Raw genomic sequence first — 20,681 nt, 5'->3', positions numbered from 1 at the left:
GCTCCCATCAGTCCGCTTCTGTGGTGCATTGCTCACTTCAAGCCATCATTCAACTCGATGATGGCATTTGTGGTGACAACCATCGACCTAGTGTAGCAAAGATGTGATTCACCCGAAGAGCCGACACATTTCCACTGATCTACAGTTGAATCCTGATTGTCATGTGCCCACTCTAATCATTACTGATGTCATTGTGTTGCAACACATGAACACATTGGGGGAGGGGTGGGAGGGGGGTTAGTCTGCTGTGGAGCTCCATGTTCAACAATGTACAATGAATGGTGTGCTCTAAAACACTTTTGTGTGCACCAGCATTGTGCTCATTTGGCAGAGATGCCACAGATCACCACCTATCCTACTTTACAAGTCTCCGAACCCCATTCCTTCTCTCTCTTTCCATAGATGCTCAGGACAGTAGCACATTAACATTAGACCAGCTTCACTATTTTTTAGATACTCATTCACAGGCACTTTGTAACAATAATCTTCCCTTTGTCAAAGTCACTTATCTCCATGGATTTTCCAATTTGCAACCTATATCTTCACTCGGGTCATCCCCTGCCCATGTTTGATCCATTTATATACTTTTGTTACCACCTCACGTGCTCACAACACCACCAGGCAGCATCCATGATTGCGGTGGTCAGTGGTCATAATGTTTTGGATTATCAGTGTAAGACCTGCTATCCAAAATTTTCAGGACCACACGTACACTCCAGACCCAGTGCTTCTGCCACTGATCAAACATCTTCTGGAAGTCCTGTTGTTTCAGGGTGTTTATCACTACCAGCAATGCTTCTTGAATCCTCTCTAGAATGTCGAACTGACAGCCTTTTGACTTGAGTTTCAGTTTTGGGAATAGCACGAAGTCGCGAAGTGCCAAATCTGGCGAGTTCGGTGGGTGGGGTACAACCACCATGTTGCTTTTTGCCAAAAAGGTCCTGGTAAGCAAGGACATGTGACAGGGTGTGTTGTCATGTCGCACCAGCCAGTTCCCTTGATGCCAAAGTTCGGGTTGTCATCGCCACAGGTTTTTACGGAGCCATCGCAAAACATCACAGTAGTACATGAAATTCACTGTTTGGTCAGGTGGGATGAATTCTTTGTGCACAATTCCTCTGGTACCAAAGAAAATGACAATCATGCTCTTCACCTGTCTCACTTTTTTGGGTCTTGGAGAGCCCAGGCTCTTCCACTGGGATGATTGTTGCTGTGTCTCTGGGGCATGCTCTGTCCCCCAAAACACTTGTTGAATCATTGAAAGGGTCTCTGTAGCACTTTTCCTGAGATTCACACAGAATTTGATACACATGCACTGTTCTGTTCGTGAAACCATCATAAAATTGCCACACACCAAACACAGAGTATTATGGAAATCACTGTGGACACGCAACAAGTCCTCTCAGCCGAATGCCACTCCACATGCTGACTCATCAGATATGTAGCTCTCGCCACCTATTGGTGCAAGATCTACTACTCCTACTTTCCAGATGGCAGCACCAGTCCCAAAAATTTTGGATTCTACCTTGTCAATACCCCAATGGGACAGAGCAATCTGATTCATGTGCTTCTAAGGCCTTTTCTGCCTCCCAGAAATGCGTGTAAACAGAATGAGAGACCCTCACTGTCATCTACTCACTCTGTAGGATAACAGGCGACAGTGCAGCATAATAACATAAGTATCACAGCTACAGTACCCTGTCATCTGTTGAACATGTTTACTGTGGGGAATTTTGTCAAGAATTTTCTGACAAGAGGAGAGGAAACTGATTTGGAAATATGAGTATAAGCACCTGTGCAATATATTGCCAATGCTATTAAAATCACAACTGTGAATGTATGAGACTTGAAAAATAACACATACATCAACATCAGCATAAACTAAGTTTGTTTAAACAAAAAACATAAATATTAATGCTATGTGCCAACACAAATCACCTGCTGAGAATCAGTTAGAATTCTGCATTGGTGGTTATGATAAGATCTGATTACATGTTTATTGTATGAAAAGTTGGATAGTAGTATTATAAAATATATCATTTGAATAATACAGTGTGGAAATGGCAGGAGTAAATAAAGTAAGGGGCTTTAATAGTGTGTGCCGAAACTGGTGATGTAATGATCAAAAAAAAAAAAAAGTAAAATTAAAAGTAAGAAAATGAATTTTACAACCATTATGAATGGAGTGAAAGAATATTTAAGTAATTATGCTAACTTATTTTAATGGATATATTTAAAATGTTAAGTATAAATGGCTGTTTGTAATGAAATGTGGTTGGCAGTATATGGACTCTGATTAGAGCAGCTGGTCATGGGGCTCACTGAGAGCATGGAGAGGATTTTTGGGGGTCTTCTGCTAGTGGATGCTATAACATGACTACACATGAGTGAGTCTGGAGTGTAGTAGATGGGAATACAGCTGTAAAGAATCACACAACATGATACATCTTTTGCTCTTTTAATATTTTGTAATATCAACAATGCATTTTTTTCTCGATGTGAATCCAATGGTTTATTTTGATGTTTGTGGACCCATAATTTTTATATCACACTTATCTATCTTCTTTCACTATAAAAAATTATCCAGAATTAATTGGTCATTTAAATCTCAACAAAATGTAAAATATTCTACTTAGCTTTTCTGATTTGCACAGCTGATAACTCTCCCTATATTATATTCTACATTCCCATAACACTCCTGGCCTCAGTCTTCATTAGTCATTGTCCTTACCCATCGAGACCCTTCCATGTTACCCTCGTAGCACTACACGGTTCTCTATTTCACCAATGCACTCAGTCTTTTTACTTTGCTCTTTTTCTACTAGTCCCCCACCCTCATCTAACCTCCTGACTGCACCTAGCTGCCTGACCCTCTCTCCACCTCATCCCTGTTCACACTCCCACAGCTGCACCAGCACTTTACAGTCCCCCTCCCCTACCCTGCTGTCCCTCCCTCTCTGTAGCCCGTCTTCCTCTTTACTCCCCAACAGCTGCTTCTCCCATTATGCACTGTTGCTCACAGTCTCATTTTAGCTACCAGAGACTGTCATCATGCATGTGTATGTGCGTGCATGTGTGTGTGTGTGTGTGTGTGTGTGTGTGTGTGTGTGTGTGTGTGTGTGTGTGGGTGGGTGTGTGCGTTTTGTCTATTTTTGACAATGGCCTTGTGATGAAACAAGCTGGGGTCTTTTACTTCCTCTCTTGGTTTGCCATCTGACTCCTTAAAATTCTTTTTTTTTATCCTTGAGTAATTACTGTTAACATATGAGAGTATAATCTGCATGTTCATTAAAGGAAAAGGTTGCCCTCAGTTTTAAAGAATATAGCACCAGATCTAATTTTGTGTATGTAATTGATTTTCTAAACTATTTTGACTATTCCTTTTGTTATAGGGTGAAATCAGTAATTGTTGCATAACTCAAATTCTATTGTTAAGTTGTTCTTGTTGTTGTGGTCTTCAGTCCTGAGACTGGTTTGATGCAGCTCTCCATGCTACTCTATCCTGAGCAAGCTTCTTCATCTCCCAGTACCAATGCAACCTACATCCTTCTGAATCTGTTTAGTATATTCATCTCTTGGTCTCCCTCTACGATTTTTACCCTCCACACTGCCCTCCAATACTAAACTGGTGATCCCTTGATGCCTCAGAACATGTCCTACCAACCGATCCCTTCTTCTAGTCAAGTTGTGCCACAAACTCCTCTTCTTTCCAATTCTATACAATACCTCCTCATTAGTTATGTGAGCTACGCATCTAATATTCAGCATTCTTCTGTAGCACAACATTTTGAAAGCTTCTATTCTCTTCTAGTCCAAACTATTTATTGTCCATGTTTCACTTCCATACATGACTATACTCCATACAAATACTTTCAGAATAGACTTCCTGACACTTAAATCTATACTCGATGTTAACAAATTTCTCTTCTTCAGAAACGCTTTCCTTGCCATTGCCAGTCTACATTTTATATCATCTCTACTTCGACCATCATCAGTTATTTTGCTCCCCAAATAGCAAAACTCCTTTACTACTTTAAGTGTCTCATTTCCTAATCTAGTTCCCTCAGCATCACCCGACTTAATTTGACTACATTCCATTATCCTCGTTTTGCTTTTGTTGATGTTCATCTTATACCTTCCTTTCAAGACACTATCCATTTCGTTCAACTGTTCTTCCAAGTCCTTTGCTGTCTCTGACAGAATTACAATGTCATCGGTGAACATCAAAGTTTTTATTTCTTCTCCATGGATTTAGTACCTACTCTGAATTTTTCTTTTGTTTCCTTCACTGCTTGCTCAATATACAGATTGAATAATATCGGGGAGAGGCTACAACCCTGTCTCACTCCCTTCCCAACCACTGCTTCCCTTTCATGTCCCTCGACTCTTATAAGTGCCATCTGGTTTCTGTACAAATTGTAAATAGCCTTTCGCTCCCTGTATTTCACCCCTGCCACCTTCAGGATTTGAAAGAGAGTTTTCCAGTCAACATTGTCAAAAGCTTTCTCTAAGTCTACAAATGCTAGAAACATAAATTTGCCTTTCCTTAATCTAGCTTCTAAGATAAGTCGTACGGTCAGTATTGCCTAACGTGTTCCGATATTTCTATGGAATCCAAACTGATCTTCCACAAGGTCGGCTTCTACTAGTTTTTCTATTCGTCTGTAAAGAATTCATGTTAGTATTTTGCAGCTGTGACTTATTAAACTGATAGTTTGGTAATTTTCACATCTGTCAACACCTGCTTTCTTTGGGATTGGAATTATTATATTCATCTTGAAGTCTGAGGGTATTTCGTCTGTCTCATACATTTTGCTCACCAGATGATAGAGTTTTGTCAGGACTGGCTCTCACAAGGCTGTCAGTAGTTCTAATGGAATGTTGTCTACTCCCGGGTGCCTTGTTTCGACTTAGGTCTTTCAGTGCTCTGTCAAACTCTTCACGCAGTATCACATCTCCCATTTCATCTTCATCCACATCCTCTTCCATTTCCATAATATTGTCCTCAAGTACATCGCCCTTGTATAGACCCTCTATATACTCCTTCCACCTTTCTGCTTTCCCCTCTTTGCTTAGAACTGGGTTTCCATCTGAGCTCTTGATATTCATACAAGTGGTTCTCTTTCGTCCAAAGGTCTCTTTAATTTTCCTGTAGGCAGCATCTATCTTACCCCTAGTGAGACAAGCCTCTACATCCTTACATTTGTCCTCTAGCCATCCCTGCTTAGCCATTTTGCACTTCCTGTCCATCTCATTTTTGAGACGTTTGTATTCCCTTTCGCTTGCTTCATTTACTGCATTTTTATATTTTCTCCTTTCATCAATTAAATTCAATATTTCTTCTGTTACCCAAGGATTTCTACTAGCCCTTGTCTTTTTACCTAGTTGATCCTCTGCTGCCTTCACTACTTCATCCCTCAAAGCAACCCATTGTTCTTCTACTGTATTTCTTTCCCCCATTCCTGTCAATTGCTCTCCCTGAAACTCTGTACAACCTCTGGTTTAGTCAATTTGTACAACCTCTGGTTTAGTCAATTTATCCAGGTCCCATCTCCTTAAATTCCCACCTTTTTGCAGTCTCTTCAGTTTTACTCTACAGTTCATAACCAATAGATTGTGGTCAGAGTCCACATCTGCCCCTGGAAATATCTTACAATTTAAAACCTGGTTCCTAAATCTCTGTCTTACCATTATATAATCTATCTGAAACCTCTCAGTATCTCCAGGTTTCTTCCATGTATACAACCTTCTTTTAAGATTCTTGAACCAAGTGTTAGCTATGATTAAGTTGTGCTCTGTGCAAAATTCTACCAGGCGGCTTCCTCTTTCATTTCTTACCCCCAATCCGTATTCACCTACTACGTTTCCTTCTCTCCCTTTTTCTACACTCGAATTCCAGTCACCCATGACTATTAAATTTTCGTCTCCCTTCACTATCTGAATAATTTCTTTTATTTCATCATACATTTCTTCAATTTCTTCGTCATCTGCAGAGCTAGTTGGCATATAAACTTGTACTACTGTGGTAGGTGTGGGCTTCGTATCTATCTTGGCCATAATAATGTGTTCACTATGCTGTTTGTAGTAGCTTACCTGCATTCCTATTTTCCTATTCATTATTAAACCTACTCCTGCATTACCCCTATTTGATTTTGTGTTTATAACACTGTAGTCACCTGACCAGAAGTCTTGTTCCTCCTACCGCCGAACTTCACTAATTCCCACTATATCTAACTTCCACCTATCCATTTCCCTTTTTAAATTTTCTAACCTACCTGCTCGATTAAGGGATCTGACATTCCATGCTCCGATCTGTAGAACACCAGTTTTCTTTCTCCTGATAATGACATCCTCTTGAGTAGTTCCCGCTCGGAGATCCAAATGGGGGACTATTTTACCCAAGAGGACACCATCATCATTTAACCATACAGTTAAGCTGCATGCCCTCGGAAAAATTACAGCTGTAGTTTCCCCTTGCTTTCAGCCGTTCGCAGTACCAGCACAGTAGTGCCATTTTGGTTAGTGTTACAAGGCCAGATCAGTCAATCATCCAGACTGTTGCCCCTGCAACTATTAAAAGGCTGCCGCCCCACTTCAGGAACCACACGTTTGTCTGGCCTCTCAACAGATACCCCTCCATTGTGGTTGTACCTACGGTACAGCTATCTGTATCGCTGAGGCACGCAAGCCTTCCCACCTCCATGGTTCATGTTAAGTTATAAACAAATATAAATTCTGTACTAATTATAAACATTTGGAAAATGAAACACTGGCATTCTTTAAGTATTTATTTGGCTCTATTTGAAAACTTGTTGGCAAAGCCAGCTCTTAATTAATTCCAAAGTAATTACCAGTTTTATCAAAAGTATTGTTTGCATAACTATATCTGTTAATTTCATGATTAAACAAATAATTCAGCATAACCCTTATGGTAGGAGAAACTGTTAAAAAGACGGAAATTTTTTTATGTATTCAGTTAATTGAATGAGGTATGTTTTAATTGTAATTTCTGCAAATTAAACATTGAACAATGTGTAGTTTCAGTGCCTATTATTGTGATGATAGTCAGTCCATGGTTGATTTTCAGACAAGAAACCTGTGTTGGGTAGAACAACAACAATGCTTCAACTTAACTGTGAATTAATTGTAACACAAATAGGCCTTGTGTTAAAACAATGATAGTGTCTCTTCAATTTATTTGAAAGACTGGAAACTGTGTTGTTAGGTTTTACTGCTCATAGATGTTCAACAGTAAACTATTGTAGCAGTATGCCTAACGTATGCCTGCAAACTATTAATGAGGCTTACCAAAATTTGTCAATAGTTAACTGGCCATATAACTGTGTAATATTATGAGGGGGGGGGGGGGGGGGGTCAACAAAGAAATGTAGCAGCAAACGTCACATATGGTTCCCTTGTGGGTGAGGAATATTGTGTGTGGGCACAATAAACTAGGACTCATGAACTTTGAACCAGTGAACACAAAAGATCGGTTTACAGTGCAGTGATTTTAAGGAGATGCAACAGCCAATCAGCACTTGGGTTTCATGGCCATAGTAGGACAGCAGCCAATCAGTGGGTGGGTTCTATGGAAGGAGCCACTGAGTACAGGAGCAGCTAATCAGCACAACATACTGGGATAAACAGATGTCTCCCCGAGAAAATTACAACTTGTACCTGTCGAGATGACAACCACAGCAGCAGCAGCAGAAGAAGAAGAAAAAGAGGAAGAGTGAATAAGCAAAATAGCAAAAGCCGTTTATATTAAGTGATACATAATGAGTGACCTTAAAGAACAAGACAGTGTGACTGAGAACAACGCTGTAGAGGTTAAGTTTTTAAATGAACAGAAAGACCTCAGTGGGACTGGTTCTGTAAACAATAGTGGCTATAAATCAGACATGAATGTAACTTTGAATGATGGCAATGAAAGTCCTATTGTAGGTGGAATCATAAAAATGTCATCTTTATTGTATGGTGATGTGAGCGAAATGGACAAAAACAGTACTCAAGTGGTTGAAATCGTTAAGTTTAAGGTGGAGGAAGCTAGTAGCGAGAGTCAGCAAGGGCAACAGTTTATGGCTGATGGAAAACTGGAAGCGATGTTGAGGCAAATTATGAGTAGTATGTGTACGAAAGAAGACATAAGTAGTACGAAAAGAGACCATAGCAGGGTGGCAAAGAAAACAGACATGGTTAGCTTGAAGGATGAGCTGAAAAAAGAAATTAAAAGGGAGATTAAGGTAGTCAGCTGTAATCTATCAGAATTAAATAAGAAGGTCCAGGTGCCAGTTAAAGTTTGCAATGAGAAGATGAAAGTAGAGCACAATACTAATGAGAAATTAACATTTATGAGTAGTAAATGTGTATAATAGAGAAATAAAGCTTTGTGATGACTATAGTAGGAGAATGGAAGCTTCTGAAAAACAGTGTAGAGATGAAGTGAAAGCAGCCAGGAAATTTTGTGCTGAAAATAGGGTTAAGATTACATTAGATTAGATTAGATTAGTACTTGTTCCATAGATCATGAATACGACACTTTGTAATGATGTGGAACATGTAAATTTGAGAACCAAATCAATCAAATTAAAAATGAATTTAAAACAGAGGTAGAAACCATGTGTGCAGTAGTGGTAGAGGAAAAACTGGTAAAAGTAAATCAAAATGTAGATTTGAAAGTATCTGAAATAGAGAAAAAGATGGAAGAGGTACAAAATCTAAAGCATAGAGTATGCAGTGTACTAAACAGTCCTTCATTTGTTAGTTATAAGAAATTTAATAATTTTGAACCATATGAGGAAGTGCATCCACTGGATTTCATTAGGGAATTTAATGACTTGCCTGAAACATGGAATGACAAAGAGGAAATGTCATTTGTGAGAGGTTTCCTGAAAGGGGATGCTTACGGATAAGTAACTCAGGTAGTTGATAGCTGTACTTCATGGTAAAGCTTTGAGAAAGCATTTCTAGAAGAATATTGGTCCAAAGAGAAACAGCTAAGAATTTTGAGTGAATTTTGGGGAGGAGAGAGATTTGACTCTAGGAAGGGTATTGTGAAAGGTTTCTGTCAGCTTTGGATAAACAAACTGAAATATATGGACAAAGAACTAGGCAGTGAATCAATAATTATGTGTTTAGAAACTAAGTTGGCTCAGAAAGTTAGAGAATTGCTTGTACCTGCCCCTAGTGGTAATATTAGTGATTTCTTGAATTATGCTGACAAAGTGGAGAAGGTGAAGTCCTCAGTGGAAGATCATAGGAGGAATTTTGATGAACATAATGAATCAGGGAGATAATTTCAGGTAAATATGATGAACAGGATTAATTACAGCAGAAATTCAAGGAATGGTTGGAGAAAAGCCAGAATGGGCACAGAAATGGTAGGAGGAATTCAAGTAAAAGAAATGGAGGAGATGATTTTAATTCTGGATCAAACCATTTAAACTAGATAATGCTCCAGTTTTGGCTTGCACTAGAGCAGGTAGTGAAGAAGAGCCACTTGTACATAAATGTGATGTAATCACAGGTAAGGGTAATGTAAATGACCGTAGTAAGAGGAGTGCAATTTCTAATTCTAGTGAGATGTTGAATGATGGTGTGGGTAACAATGTTTATCAAATCCAAGGAGAGGATGAACTTACTTCAATGTGCACTGAACCAGAAGTAAGACCTAAAAGCAAGTAGGGCGTTCAGCATCCTGTGTTGGATTCATTATGTGGTGATAATGCTTACCCCAGCTATCTGTCTCATTCTTCATGTTTCCTGGAACAGTCACTCTCTTCTCTTATCCTATATGTAGTTCATAAGTAAATCAGAGACATTCTATCTTCAACTTTCATGTGATTTTTTACAGATAGATACTTCAGTACAGAAATATTTCACAAAATGTTTTTCTAGTGTTATCTATGTGTATATCATGTTGTTTTAGTTATAAGTAATGGAATCATAAGAAGATGGAAGAAAGTAAATTGGTACCATGGTTAACGAATTTTGTCAAACAAAGAGGTAAGGAAAACAGAAAATGAAAGATGTCAGCATATGTCGAGGAGAAGGTGCAGGTGAGCCGTGTGTGGCTCATGTTCATGCCATCTATTATGTAACATCTTGTTTTACCAAATGGCTCCCTTGTCATTTTAAATTCCCATTACTGGTTTCACTGAATTACTGTCTTGCCTGCCCATGAGTGGCAGCAGCAGCACGTACTGATATTTGCCCTGCCGTATTATATTTGCTGGATGGCTATGCCTTCTCGGTCGTGGTGTGTCGTGGAGATAGTTCGGACCTGGCGATTATTGAGTTGGAGACGGACCAGCATTGCATTCGGGCATGGAGCCCCAGTGAGGTCCACACAGCCAGTACCAGCAGGGATGACTGTTGGTTGGTTGATCGGTCGGTCGTCTCATCAACGACGTGTATTTCCATCGGTTCCTTCCTGTGCAGAGATACTGGTTGTGTTCCCTCTGCATGGTTGGGTCCGAGCTAGTGTCTACAGGATGTCGTCAGTCCAAGGGAAGTCAGTTCAGTGGGTGAAGAACCAGCATGGCGGTCAGGACGCAGCAGCAGTGCAGTCGGGGACAGAGCCCCAGTGAGGTCCGCACAGCCAGTACCAGTGGAGATGATTGTTGGTTGGTCATTTAGTCAGTCGCCTCATCGATGACGTGTATTTGGGTCGGTTCCTTCCTGTGCAGAGATGTCGGTTGTGTTCTCTCTGCATGGTTGTGTCCAAGCCAGTGTCTCTGGGACATCGTCTGTCCGAAGAATGTCAGTGAGTGGGAGACGCCCAAGCAGTGCAGTCGCGACAGAGCAGCAGTCGTGGATGGACCAGCAGTACAGTCGGTTGGTTGGCATGGAGCAGCAAGCAACCTCCCCTCCCTGTCGAGTGGAGTCAGACTAGAGCTGCTGGCAGCATGCATGCGTGGTTGGAGTGTGAGGTGCTGCTTGTGAGTGCTACGAAGTTCGTTGCCCACCAATCTTGGTCATGAAAGTTGAGTCCTCATCTAACTTACTATTGAGCCTCAACTGTTTACATTTCTTTGCTGTATGTCACTGTATTGAAATCTTGTGGTTGTATTGCTTGTTGCGTGGAGCAGGACTGATTTGGTTGATTGGTCTGTCAGCTGTCTGTTGGTTGAGTTGCCTTCTGATTAAGAGATTGTTGGTCAAGCTGCCTGTCTTGCCTAAATGGGCATTAGTGATAGAATTCCAGGCCAACCCTGGGAACTTCTGAGAACCATTGTGTGTGTGTTATATAGTAACTTCCCTGCCTGAGTTTTAGTTATAAGGCTGATGTGTGGCCTTCAGCTGAGTTTTTATATATCCTGGGTTAATGTTCTTGTCTTGCCCTTAAGGCATGAAGTTGTTGTTCTTATAGGAGCCTTCAGCCAAATTTTACATCAAATCTTTTAAGGGCTTAAGCCATTTAATTATTTTGCTGATGTGTGGCCTTTAGCCAAATTTTAATATCTCTTAACTTAATGTTCTTGTCTTGCCCTTAAGGCATATGATTGTGATGGTTTGTATGGGGCCTTCAGCCGAATTTGCTTCAATTGGTTTAAGATAAGGCCTTCTGCTGTTGGATTGAAACACTTCTTATTGCTTAATATGCGGCCTCTAGTCGAATTCCATTAAAATTAAAGTGCTAAGGCCTTCAGCCTGTTTAAACTGAAGATTTAGAAATTATTTTTGGGTGACACCTCCAGAAGAACCTTCTATGTCAGTTTCTTACATAGGCCTTGCATCTTGGATTTTGAGTATGGCCTTCAGCCGATCTAAAGTTAATCAAAGGGGATCCATTACAACTTGGAGTATTTTGCATAATTGTGTAATACTGCTTGCGGACAAATAAAGTTTGTATGTTGAGTGCAACTGACAGCAACCCCATTTTGGCCCCTTTCCACAACCTAACCCACTCTGGCCTGCTAGCTCAGGTGTTTCAGCAGGTTATCTAAAAACTATAATTAACACCTGAAGTAATCAGATCATGTGTGAAATTACTAGAATTTGGTGTAGCAGCACAGGCAATATGCAGCAAAAACCATCTTGGATATTAGATCTTAATATTAATTGTGGTATAATAGAAGTGTTTGTGTTCTGTGCAATCAGTATATGGAGATAACTATCTATCTGTGACATGGAATAGCCCTTTCTAACATTAACGAATTGCTACTTTAAACATAGTTGCCTGGAGTAATGTGTGTAGAAAGAATAAGCAAGATTTGTATGTATAAAGCGCTTCAGAATAGAATCTTAAGCAATTTGATGGGGTACAGTAAAATACTAGTTTTCCCAACCAATAATTTTGTCTGATCGGTAATGAGAGTTCAGTTCACCTTAGCGTAAGGATCTATTATTGTGGAGTGTTTTTCAGTAGAATCAATTTTGCTCTGGATAAGGAGAGCAAGTGTATATTTATTAGATTATGAAACAATATTGAAATAATAAAATAATGAACAATGTTGGGGTCTTAATGGTTAGGGAGCCTGTTCTACAATAGGGATATTTTTTTGAGAATGCACTCCACTAGTTAACGAGGTAAGAAAGGAAAGTAAAATAATGGAGCTGACAGACATGATTACTGCAAAGGATGACTGTAATATACAAACAAATGTGGTGTAACTTATTAATGATCTACATTTTTAAACTAGGCAACATTGGGTACTGTGTTTATTGAGCAATTTATGACGCTGCAGCTGGGAATGAGAGCTTAACAGAAAGAGCAATATTTTTGTGAGGTACAAGTCATATAATGCTGCATCATTGGCTCTATAGATTATCTGAAAACTTCTATTTGTGTTCTGAGGAATTATGAGCTTAAAGTGGTAATACTGGAAAATGAAAAGTAATTTTTCTGATTAAATGATAACTGCAATGCTAGACTGGTGTGAGTATTTCTGACAGGTCATTTGTTTGGTAACATTTTGTGATGATTTAATTTTATTGTTGAATGAGAGTGTTACTCAAGTTGAGAGGAGAAGTAGGGCAATAATTTGGTACAACTTCCATCCCCTTAATTTTGAGTTGACTAGTAATTAAGTTATGTGATGGTGACAATATTCTTTTTTCATAATGTAATGTAAATTATGCTACTGACAATCTTGAGTTTTTGCTATTTTTCAAATGGGAAAGAAGCAAAAGTCTTTCTAGTTGAACCAGTTTCAGACAGAGTTATGACCTAGAGTCATGTTTTGTAGTGTATTGTGCCCTTCTACTCCACACCTTTCGTACAATAGCAAATTTTAGTGATAATTATTGTGATGTTATGAGAACTGTGTAACGCATCTATTTATAAAGTAATGACTATAATTTTTAGTGTGAAACATTTTTCTTTGACTTAGTTAGAAGTAAAAGTAAGTGTACTAAAGTAGGGTAATTTGTCTCATTTTTTCCTGTTCTGTGGTGGAGGAGAACCACCTCCAAGGGAACCGATAGTAGTGCATTTTCTTACTAACTGCCAATTTGGACCTGTTAAAGGTATGGACAACTTGGTGAGAAAATGTGTAAAAGCTCATTAAAAGAGTGAAAGTGCTTGTGAAAAATATTAAACATTGAGCAAGTGAAATTTTCTGTCTAAAAATGAACTGCAATGTGCAGTGTAATATAACTTTTTGCAACCCATGAGGATTTATTTTTTTTAAGCAAGGCAGGACTTGTATATAGTGATATGTATCTCTGAATGCAATCTTTGTAAACCCTAAAAGGACATCACTTATGATGAATGTGCCTAAATTTTTATTAAGTATAACTTGCGGATATTTTGTTCCACCGTACACTACACTGTGTGTAAATATTTTGTATGAGGATTTTCATATGGCCAGTTCATGTAAGTATAAATCTGAAAAAAACTGAAGTACTGCAGTTTTGAAACGATTTATTATGTAATATTTTTTGTGCATAGATTTTTAACCCATCTTCTGGGGTCACTTGTAGCCATTGAGTTGCCCAGTAGCTATTTGCGGTATCTATCTGGTAAATCCAATGAGGGGGTGATGTGATGAAGCAAGCTGGGGTCTTTTTACTTCCTCTCTTGGTTTGCCATCTGACTCCCTAAAATTCATTTTTTTTATTCTTGACTAGTTACTGTTACCATACATGGGTATAATCTCCATTTTCATAAAAGAGAAAGGTTGGCCCTCAGTTTTAAAGAATATAGCACCAGATCTAGTTTTGTGCTTTTATTTATATATGTAACTGATTCTTTAATTTATTTTGAATATTCCTAGTTAGTATCTTTTGTTATAGGGCGAAATCAGTAATCGTTTCATAACTCAAATTCTATTGTTGAGTTATAAACAAATATAAATTCTGTACTAATTATAAACATTTGGAAGACAAAACACTAGCATTCTTTAAGTATTTATTTGGCTCTATTTGAAAAAATGTTAGCAAAGTCAGCCCTTAATTTATTCCAAAGTAATTACCAGTTTTGTCAAAAGTATTGTTTGCATGACTACATCTGTTAATTTCATGATTTAAACAAATAATTTGGGTTAACCCTCATGGTAGGAGAAACTGTTAAAAAGATGGAAATTTTTGATGTATGCAGTTAATTGAATGAATTATGCTTTATTTGAAATTTCTGTAAATTAAACATTGAACAATGTGTAGTTTCAGTGCCTGTTATTGTGATGATATATATGGGCCCAATTTTTGGTCCCGAGACAGTCAGTCCATGGTCGATTTTCAGACAAAAAATCTGTATTGATTAGAACAACAACAATGCATCAACTTAACTGTGATAGTGTAACACAAATAGGCCTTGTGGTAAAACAATGACAGTGTCTGTTCAATTTATCCGAAGACTGTGAACTGTGTGGTAAGGTTTTACTGCTCATATATGTTCAATGGTAAACTGTTGTAGCAGTATGCTGACATATGGTTGCAAACTATTAATGAGGCTTATCAAAATTTGCCAATAGTTAACTGGCCTTATAACTGTGTGATATTGGGAGGGGGTTCTTGAACAGTGAAAGTAAAGAACTATGTAACGCAACTGTGCACTTGTCAGCTAAATCATTTATAGTAGTCAGTGTTGAACTTCCACCCCCCGTTTTTCAGCCAGTATAGCGACATAGTATGTCAACACTGAGGACAATGAACAAAGAAATAAAGCAGGCAAACATCACATCCTTGTTGGCCAAAAGCTCAGTTTGTGATAGTCTTCTTGTCGTGCTTATCTGTGACTCAGCATCTCTGCTAAATTCTACAATTTTGTAATTTTTGTGTATTTTCTTTTACATGTACAACCAATCTGCAGGACTAATGGAAAGTAGCACATTGGTTGATGACTGATGAGTTTCCTGGAACTGATTACACATGGCTGTAGAAAGTAAGGTGATTGCTTTTGGAATTTCGTATTTCATGCACTGCATTTCAGAAAGTGAAGATAAATGATCCTAATTTCATTTTAATAGTGGATAAAAGTGTTGCATAACTGGTTTAAGTTCTGAAATACAATGTGTGAACAATGTGGTGAATGGCGATTGCAATTTTTTTCATGAACATAGCAACTAAAGCAGAATAATTTCTCATGATAAAAGCCATTTTTATAAGTTGAAATTTGATAAAATATCAGTGTTAAATAACTGTGTGTGAAGTATCTGGAGAACTGTACACTAATTACATGTAATGGTAAAGTTTGGCAAATACATGAAAATATCTTTATCTGATTTGTGTAAGCATCTGAACCAGCAATTTGAACAAATTGACAATACTTTAAAAACATTTTCTGAGAACCAGGCAGAATGAATTGATAGCACTTTGAAAGTATTTCCTGAAAACCTGATAGAACAGGCTAAAGGTCACAATGAGCAAATCGATGCCACATTAAAATCATTTACAGAACAGCAGTCAAAGCAGACTGTGAATACACTTGATAAATTTTCTGAACAGTTCAGATCCAATCTCAATGAGATAAAACAACAATTTGGTCAATTTAAACAAGACTAACAAAAATTACCTGAAAAGGTAACACAGATTGGTACTGATCTGCTTGATGTGCAGATAGCCCAGTCAACTTTAGAGAAAATAGTTAGTCAAATTTCAGAAAAAGTTCAGAACTTGTCACTACAGAGTGCAGAACAGATTCAGATGCATTTTGTGAACCAAGAAGAGAAAATAGTTACAGAATTTAATCAGTGGTTAGAACAAAAGGATGAAGAAAAAAATGTCTCTGAGCACTATGGGACTTAACATCTCAGGTCATCAGTCCCCTAGAACTTAGAACTACTTAAACCTAACTAACCTAAGGACATCACACACATCCACACACGAGGCAGGATTTGAACCTGCGACCGTAGCAGCAGCGTGGTTCCAGACTGAAGCGCCTAGAACCACTCGGCCACCAGCAGCCGGCAAGGATGAATAGATCATGGAAAAATTAAATAATGAATTGCTATTGGGTAAGAAAACAGGCAGGTGTTCTAGTATCATCTGATTCTATTGATGAAGTAGAGAATTTTAATTCTGAATTTCAACAAATGTCAGACAAAGTAAAAGAATTACAGGAGATGCAGAAGATTAAAAGTTTCGATCAGGATAATCTTCCTGCTTCTCAGGAAAGAGATACATATTATGGCAATAATCACAAGGTTCCATCATACAGAGGATATGTACAACAACAAAACACACACCAAGCAATATTTTGCTAGACACAAATAACATAATGCAACAGGCTACAAATATACTAGCAGAGGAAAGCTTAACCAAGCACAGACAATTGCCAATCTTCATTCAAGACAGGAAAACACCTCATATAATGATGTTTATGGTTGGTTGGTTGTTTGGGGAAGAAGACCAAACAGCATGGTCATCGGTCTCATCAGATTAGGGAAGGAAGTCGGCCGTGCCCTTTCGAAGGAACCATCCTGGCATTTGCCTGGAATGATTTAGGGAAATCACGGAAAACCTAAATCAGGATGGCCGGACGCGGGATTGAACCGTCGTCCTCCCGAATGCGAATGATGTATATGAAATAATTTATAGGTGTGCTTCTGAGGTTGTGGAATGAACAGAAAGATTGCATTTATAGTACTCTTCATAAAAAGAGAAACTCCTTTCAATGTGATAGAGGCTGCAGATCAATGTCATACCTTTGATCGATTTGAAAAAGCCTTTTTAGAATAATACTATTCAACCAGCATGCAAGAAAGGTTTAGGAAAGAAGTGTACAATCTTAGATCAAATACTTACAAAATAGGTTCTTGCAGGGATTACTTCAAAAAGTATATAAATAAAACAAAATACTGGGATGAGCTAGTGTTATACAAAAATGCAATAAGAATTTTAAAACTCAAACTCCCTTTGAGTATCCAAGACAAATTGATCAGTGTAAGGGAAAATGACCTAGAAAAATTTCTGTTAGTTAGATTCAATTGACCTGATGCAGGAAGGCATCAAAATGAATTGGTAACCAACACATGCATGGTTCATACAGCACAAATACTAATACCTATAACGGGAATGGAATATGGAATCATGACATGCAGAACAGTGGGGTAAACCCACAAGAGAGACGGTATAATACTAATGGTCATTGACCATACAATAACAGGGTGCATGACAATGGATATTTTTCTAACTTTAACTATAATCGTAATCAGTCCTACAACAATAATAAGAGGTGTAGGAGTGAGAATAACTTCCAGCAGAGATACAAACAAAATAAAAACAAGAATGCAAATTATTATTGTAATTTAAATGGAAATTACTGGAATAGCAACCAACCAGGCTGGTGGCAACAAAAGATGGACCACCTCCTGGAATAAATCAAAATTACAGTGATGTACGAAGTAATCAACCACATCAGAACCACGCCAGTTGGACACTCCAGCAGACAAATGAAATTCGGATACTGGTGGAAGAACAACAGGAACCACATACAAACACATAACCACATACAAACTAAAAGCGATCACATTACACCCTCCAGTGTTGATCACAGAGCTGAATGGACGCTACACAAAAAACACAATTACTGCAACACAAAATACTCATATTATTAATTATTCTAATGACAATAATTATAATAGTAATGACAGTATGCAGATCAAGGTTAATGCAAACTGATCTGAAACAATTAAACTGCTTAGAGACAATGACAAAAAAGACGTTAAGGAGGAATTGTGCACTTAAGTAAAAAAGTGAAAACCAACTCAGAATGAGATATAGTCCACACTTTTTTACTTCAGTGGACAATTCTTCCTTAATGTCTTTTCCGTCATTGTATCAAAGCGGTTTAACCATTTCAATGGACAGAGAGATGGCAGAGAAGGAGATGGACAGAGAGTGGGAGGACAAGGAGCTGAACAGAGAGAGAAGGAGCAGGAGCTGTACAGGCATGGGAAGAGGAGGGGGGGGGGGGGGGGTAAGGAGATAAACTTGGGAGTGAAGGAGCTGGACAGAAGGAGGGGTAAGGAGGAGACGCAACAATAGAAAACTGGAATGAGTACATACCTGGGCAAAACTGAGTACTCAGCAAGTATTTAATCACTAACAACCATAATAAAATACATGGATTCAAAAGTCAAGAGTTCCAGTACTTCCATACATGAGATTAATTCATTCACAACTCTGTGGAAAAGGTGGCCAGTAAGTATGGAGGGGAATAGAGACAATAGGAATAAACTGAGTAAGAAGTTGATGGTGTCAACATAGACTAAAACAAGTTCAGTAGAGAAACAGATGAACAGAAAATTCAAGTTCTAATTTAGCTATAGAAAAAATAGTCCTTTTTTGATTACAAAACATTCTGACATCAGTTCAGTTATTGTATCAATAGTTGTTATATACACTGTATAAGAACAATAGTACCATACGGCTTTGAAAGACAAGAATGTATGATTAACTGAATTTACCTTTCGACAGCTGGCAGCCAAGTGAAGAGCTGTCACACCACAGTTATCCACTGCATTTCGATCAGCACCAGCCTTCAGCAAAAGGTCCAGTGCCTACAAATGGATACTTTGACAGATCACACAGGATAAAGCATTCTTGTACATAAGTGACAGATTCAAACAAGAAATACACCTAAATTCATGGATGTGGAATCTCAGGAACAAACTGTCCTATAATTGATAATTACTGATGTTCATGAACCATATTTAACAAAAATGGATGAGTATTTTAAATATTGATATGATTCTTGGATGGAATACAACTAATTTAAAGAGTAAAGATAGTTACTCAGTGTAGATCTGAAGTGCTGAACTGCCAGCTGTTGTATGAATAAGGCTCAAAACATAGTTGAGCTCTCAGACAATGTTCCTACTTGGAGCTAACTGACAGCATGGAGTGGGCAGAGGGGTACATCCATACATCCCCTTAATCTTAAAATCACCCTCCATGAACCAGCTATAAAGGAGCAACCCCCCCCCCCCCCCTTTCACCAAAGATTCGAACATCTAAACATCTTAACCAAATCCTGCACCAGAATACCAACTATTTAGCACCATGTATGGAAATGATCATCATTACTATAATATTCTCTCCATCCCCTGCCATCCAAAGTTGTATTCTGCTACCCAACCAATCTCTAAAATATCCACATGGGTTACATCCCTGTGGAACATCTAAGAAAAAGATTTGTCCTGTTCACCGTCCAGCAAATCCTATTCCAATTTTGACACAGGTGTATCTTACACTATCAGAGGCAGGGTTACCTGTGAAAACAGTCACAACATTTATGAGCTCTGCTGTAACTTTTGACCAGCTTTATAAGTAGGCATCACCACCAACCAGCCATTTAGTTGAAAGAATGGATACAGCCAGATTGTGCAAAAGCGAAGTGCACCATTCAGTGGCAGAGTGTGCTGCTGAGTATAAAATGCTCAGTATCCACAGCTATTTGACAATGCACACCATCTGGATCTTTGGTCCTTACTCCCAACTTCTCCCATATACCAGCTTCTCCGTATTACATAGATGGGATTACCTTTGAAACATTCCTTTGAACCTGTAATACTCCTGTCCCAGTCTTGACTAGCCCGTCCCACAACCAACTCCATTTCTGTCCCCATGGTTCCCATTTCACCCTATTTATCTACACTGACACCTTTCTTTCTACAATCCCTGTCTTCCAAGTTCTGTATCTCTCTCCCCTACCTCCTCACTAACCACTCCTCCACTTCGTCATATGATTCACTCACGTAGTGCCAGAGTGAGCTAGATCACCAGTGCCACATTTCTATCACATCCCTTGCAGTCTTTGCATTCTGGCCATTAGCTCCTCTTTCTTCCACTGTTCCCTCCACCGTGCTGCCACCTTTCTACACTTACCCTCTCCATCCAACAAAACCCTAACCTCAAACAATTAGGCTGCAGCACCAAATGGCGTAGTCATCTAGGGCAATATGTATGTGTTTATATGTGTGTGTGCGTGTGTGTGTGTGTGTGTGTGTGTGTGTGTGTGTTTTGTATCATTTTGTTTCCAAAGAAGGAAATCATAAATGTCTTGTGCAATTCTTGTATTTAGCTCTACACATCTCTAGAAATGAAATACAACTCTGTAATTTTATAATGTGCATTAATATCTTCAGCCAAAAATATTGATTTCTTATGACAAAACATTAATCCTTCAATTAAATGACAACACAAGAAAATGTAAAAACCAACTATAGTCTATAAAAATGAGCATATTATTAATGATCAAAAAATGAAACATTGAAAAAATTTAAGCATTTAGTCAT

The 20,681-nt window shown here is 38.5% G+C and overlaps 1 protein-coding gene across 1 annotated transcript in view; it reads right to left on the bottom strand.

The window, feature by feature from the left end:
• The window catches only part of LOC126089435 (ankyrin-3-like), a 270,212-nt gene that overhangs the window by 96,032 nt on the left and 153,499 nt on the right, over positions 1–20,681 (bottom strand). The window contains exon 9 of the mRNA XM_049906909.1: positions 18,852–18,944. Within this exon, the coding sequence (XP_049762866.1) occupies positions 18,852–18,944 (93 nt within the window). The remainder of the gene's footprint in view (positions 1–18,851; positions 18,945–20,681) is intronic.

The sequence above is a fragment of the Schistocerca cancellata genome, chromosome 1 (assembly GCF_023864275.1).
Source record: "Schistocerca cancellata isolate TAMUIC-IGC-003103 chromosome 1, iqSchCanc2.1, whole genome shotgun sequence".
NCBI classification, from domain to species: domain Eukaryota; kingdom Metazoa; phylum Arthropoda; class Insecta; order Orthoptera; family Acrididae; genus Schistocerca; species Schistocerca cancellata.
The sequence above is the reverse complement of the archived record's forward strand: the minus strand, read 5'-3'. Positions and strand labels throughout refer to the sequence as shown.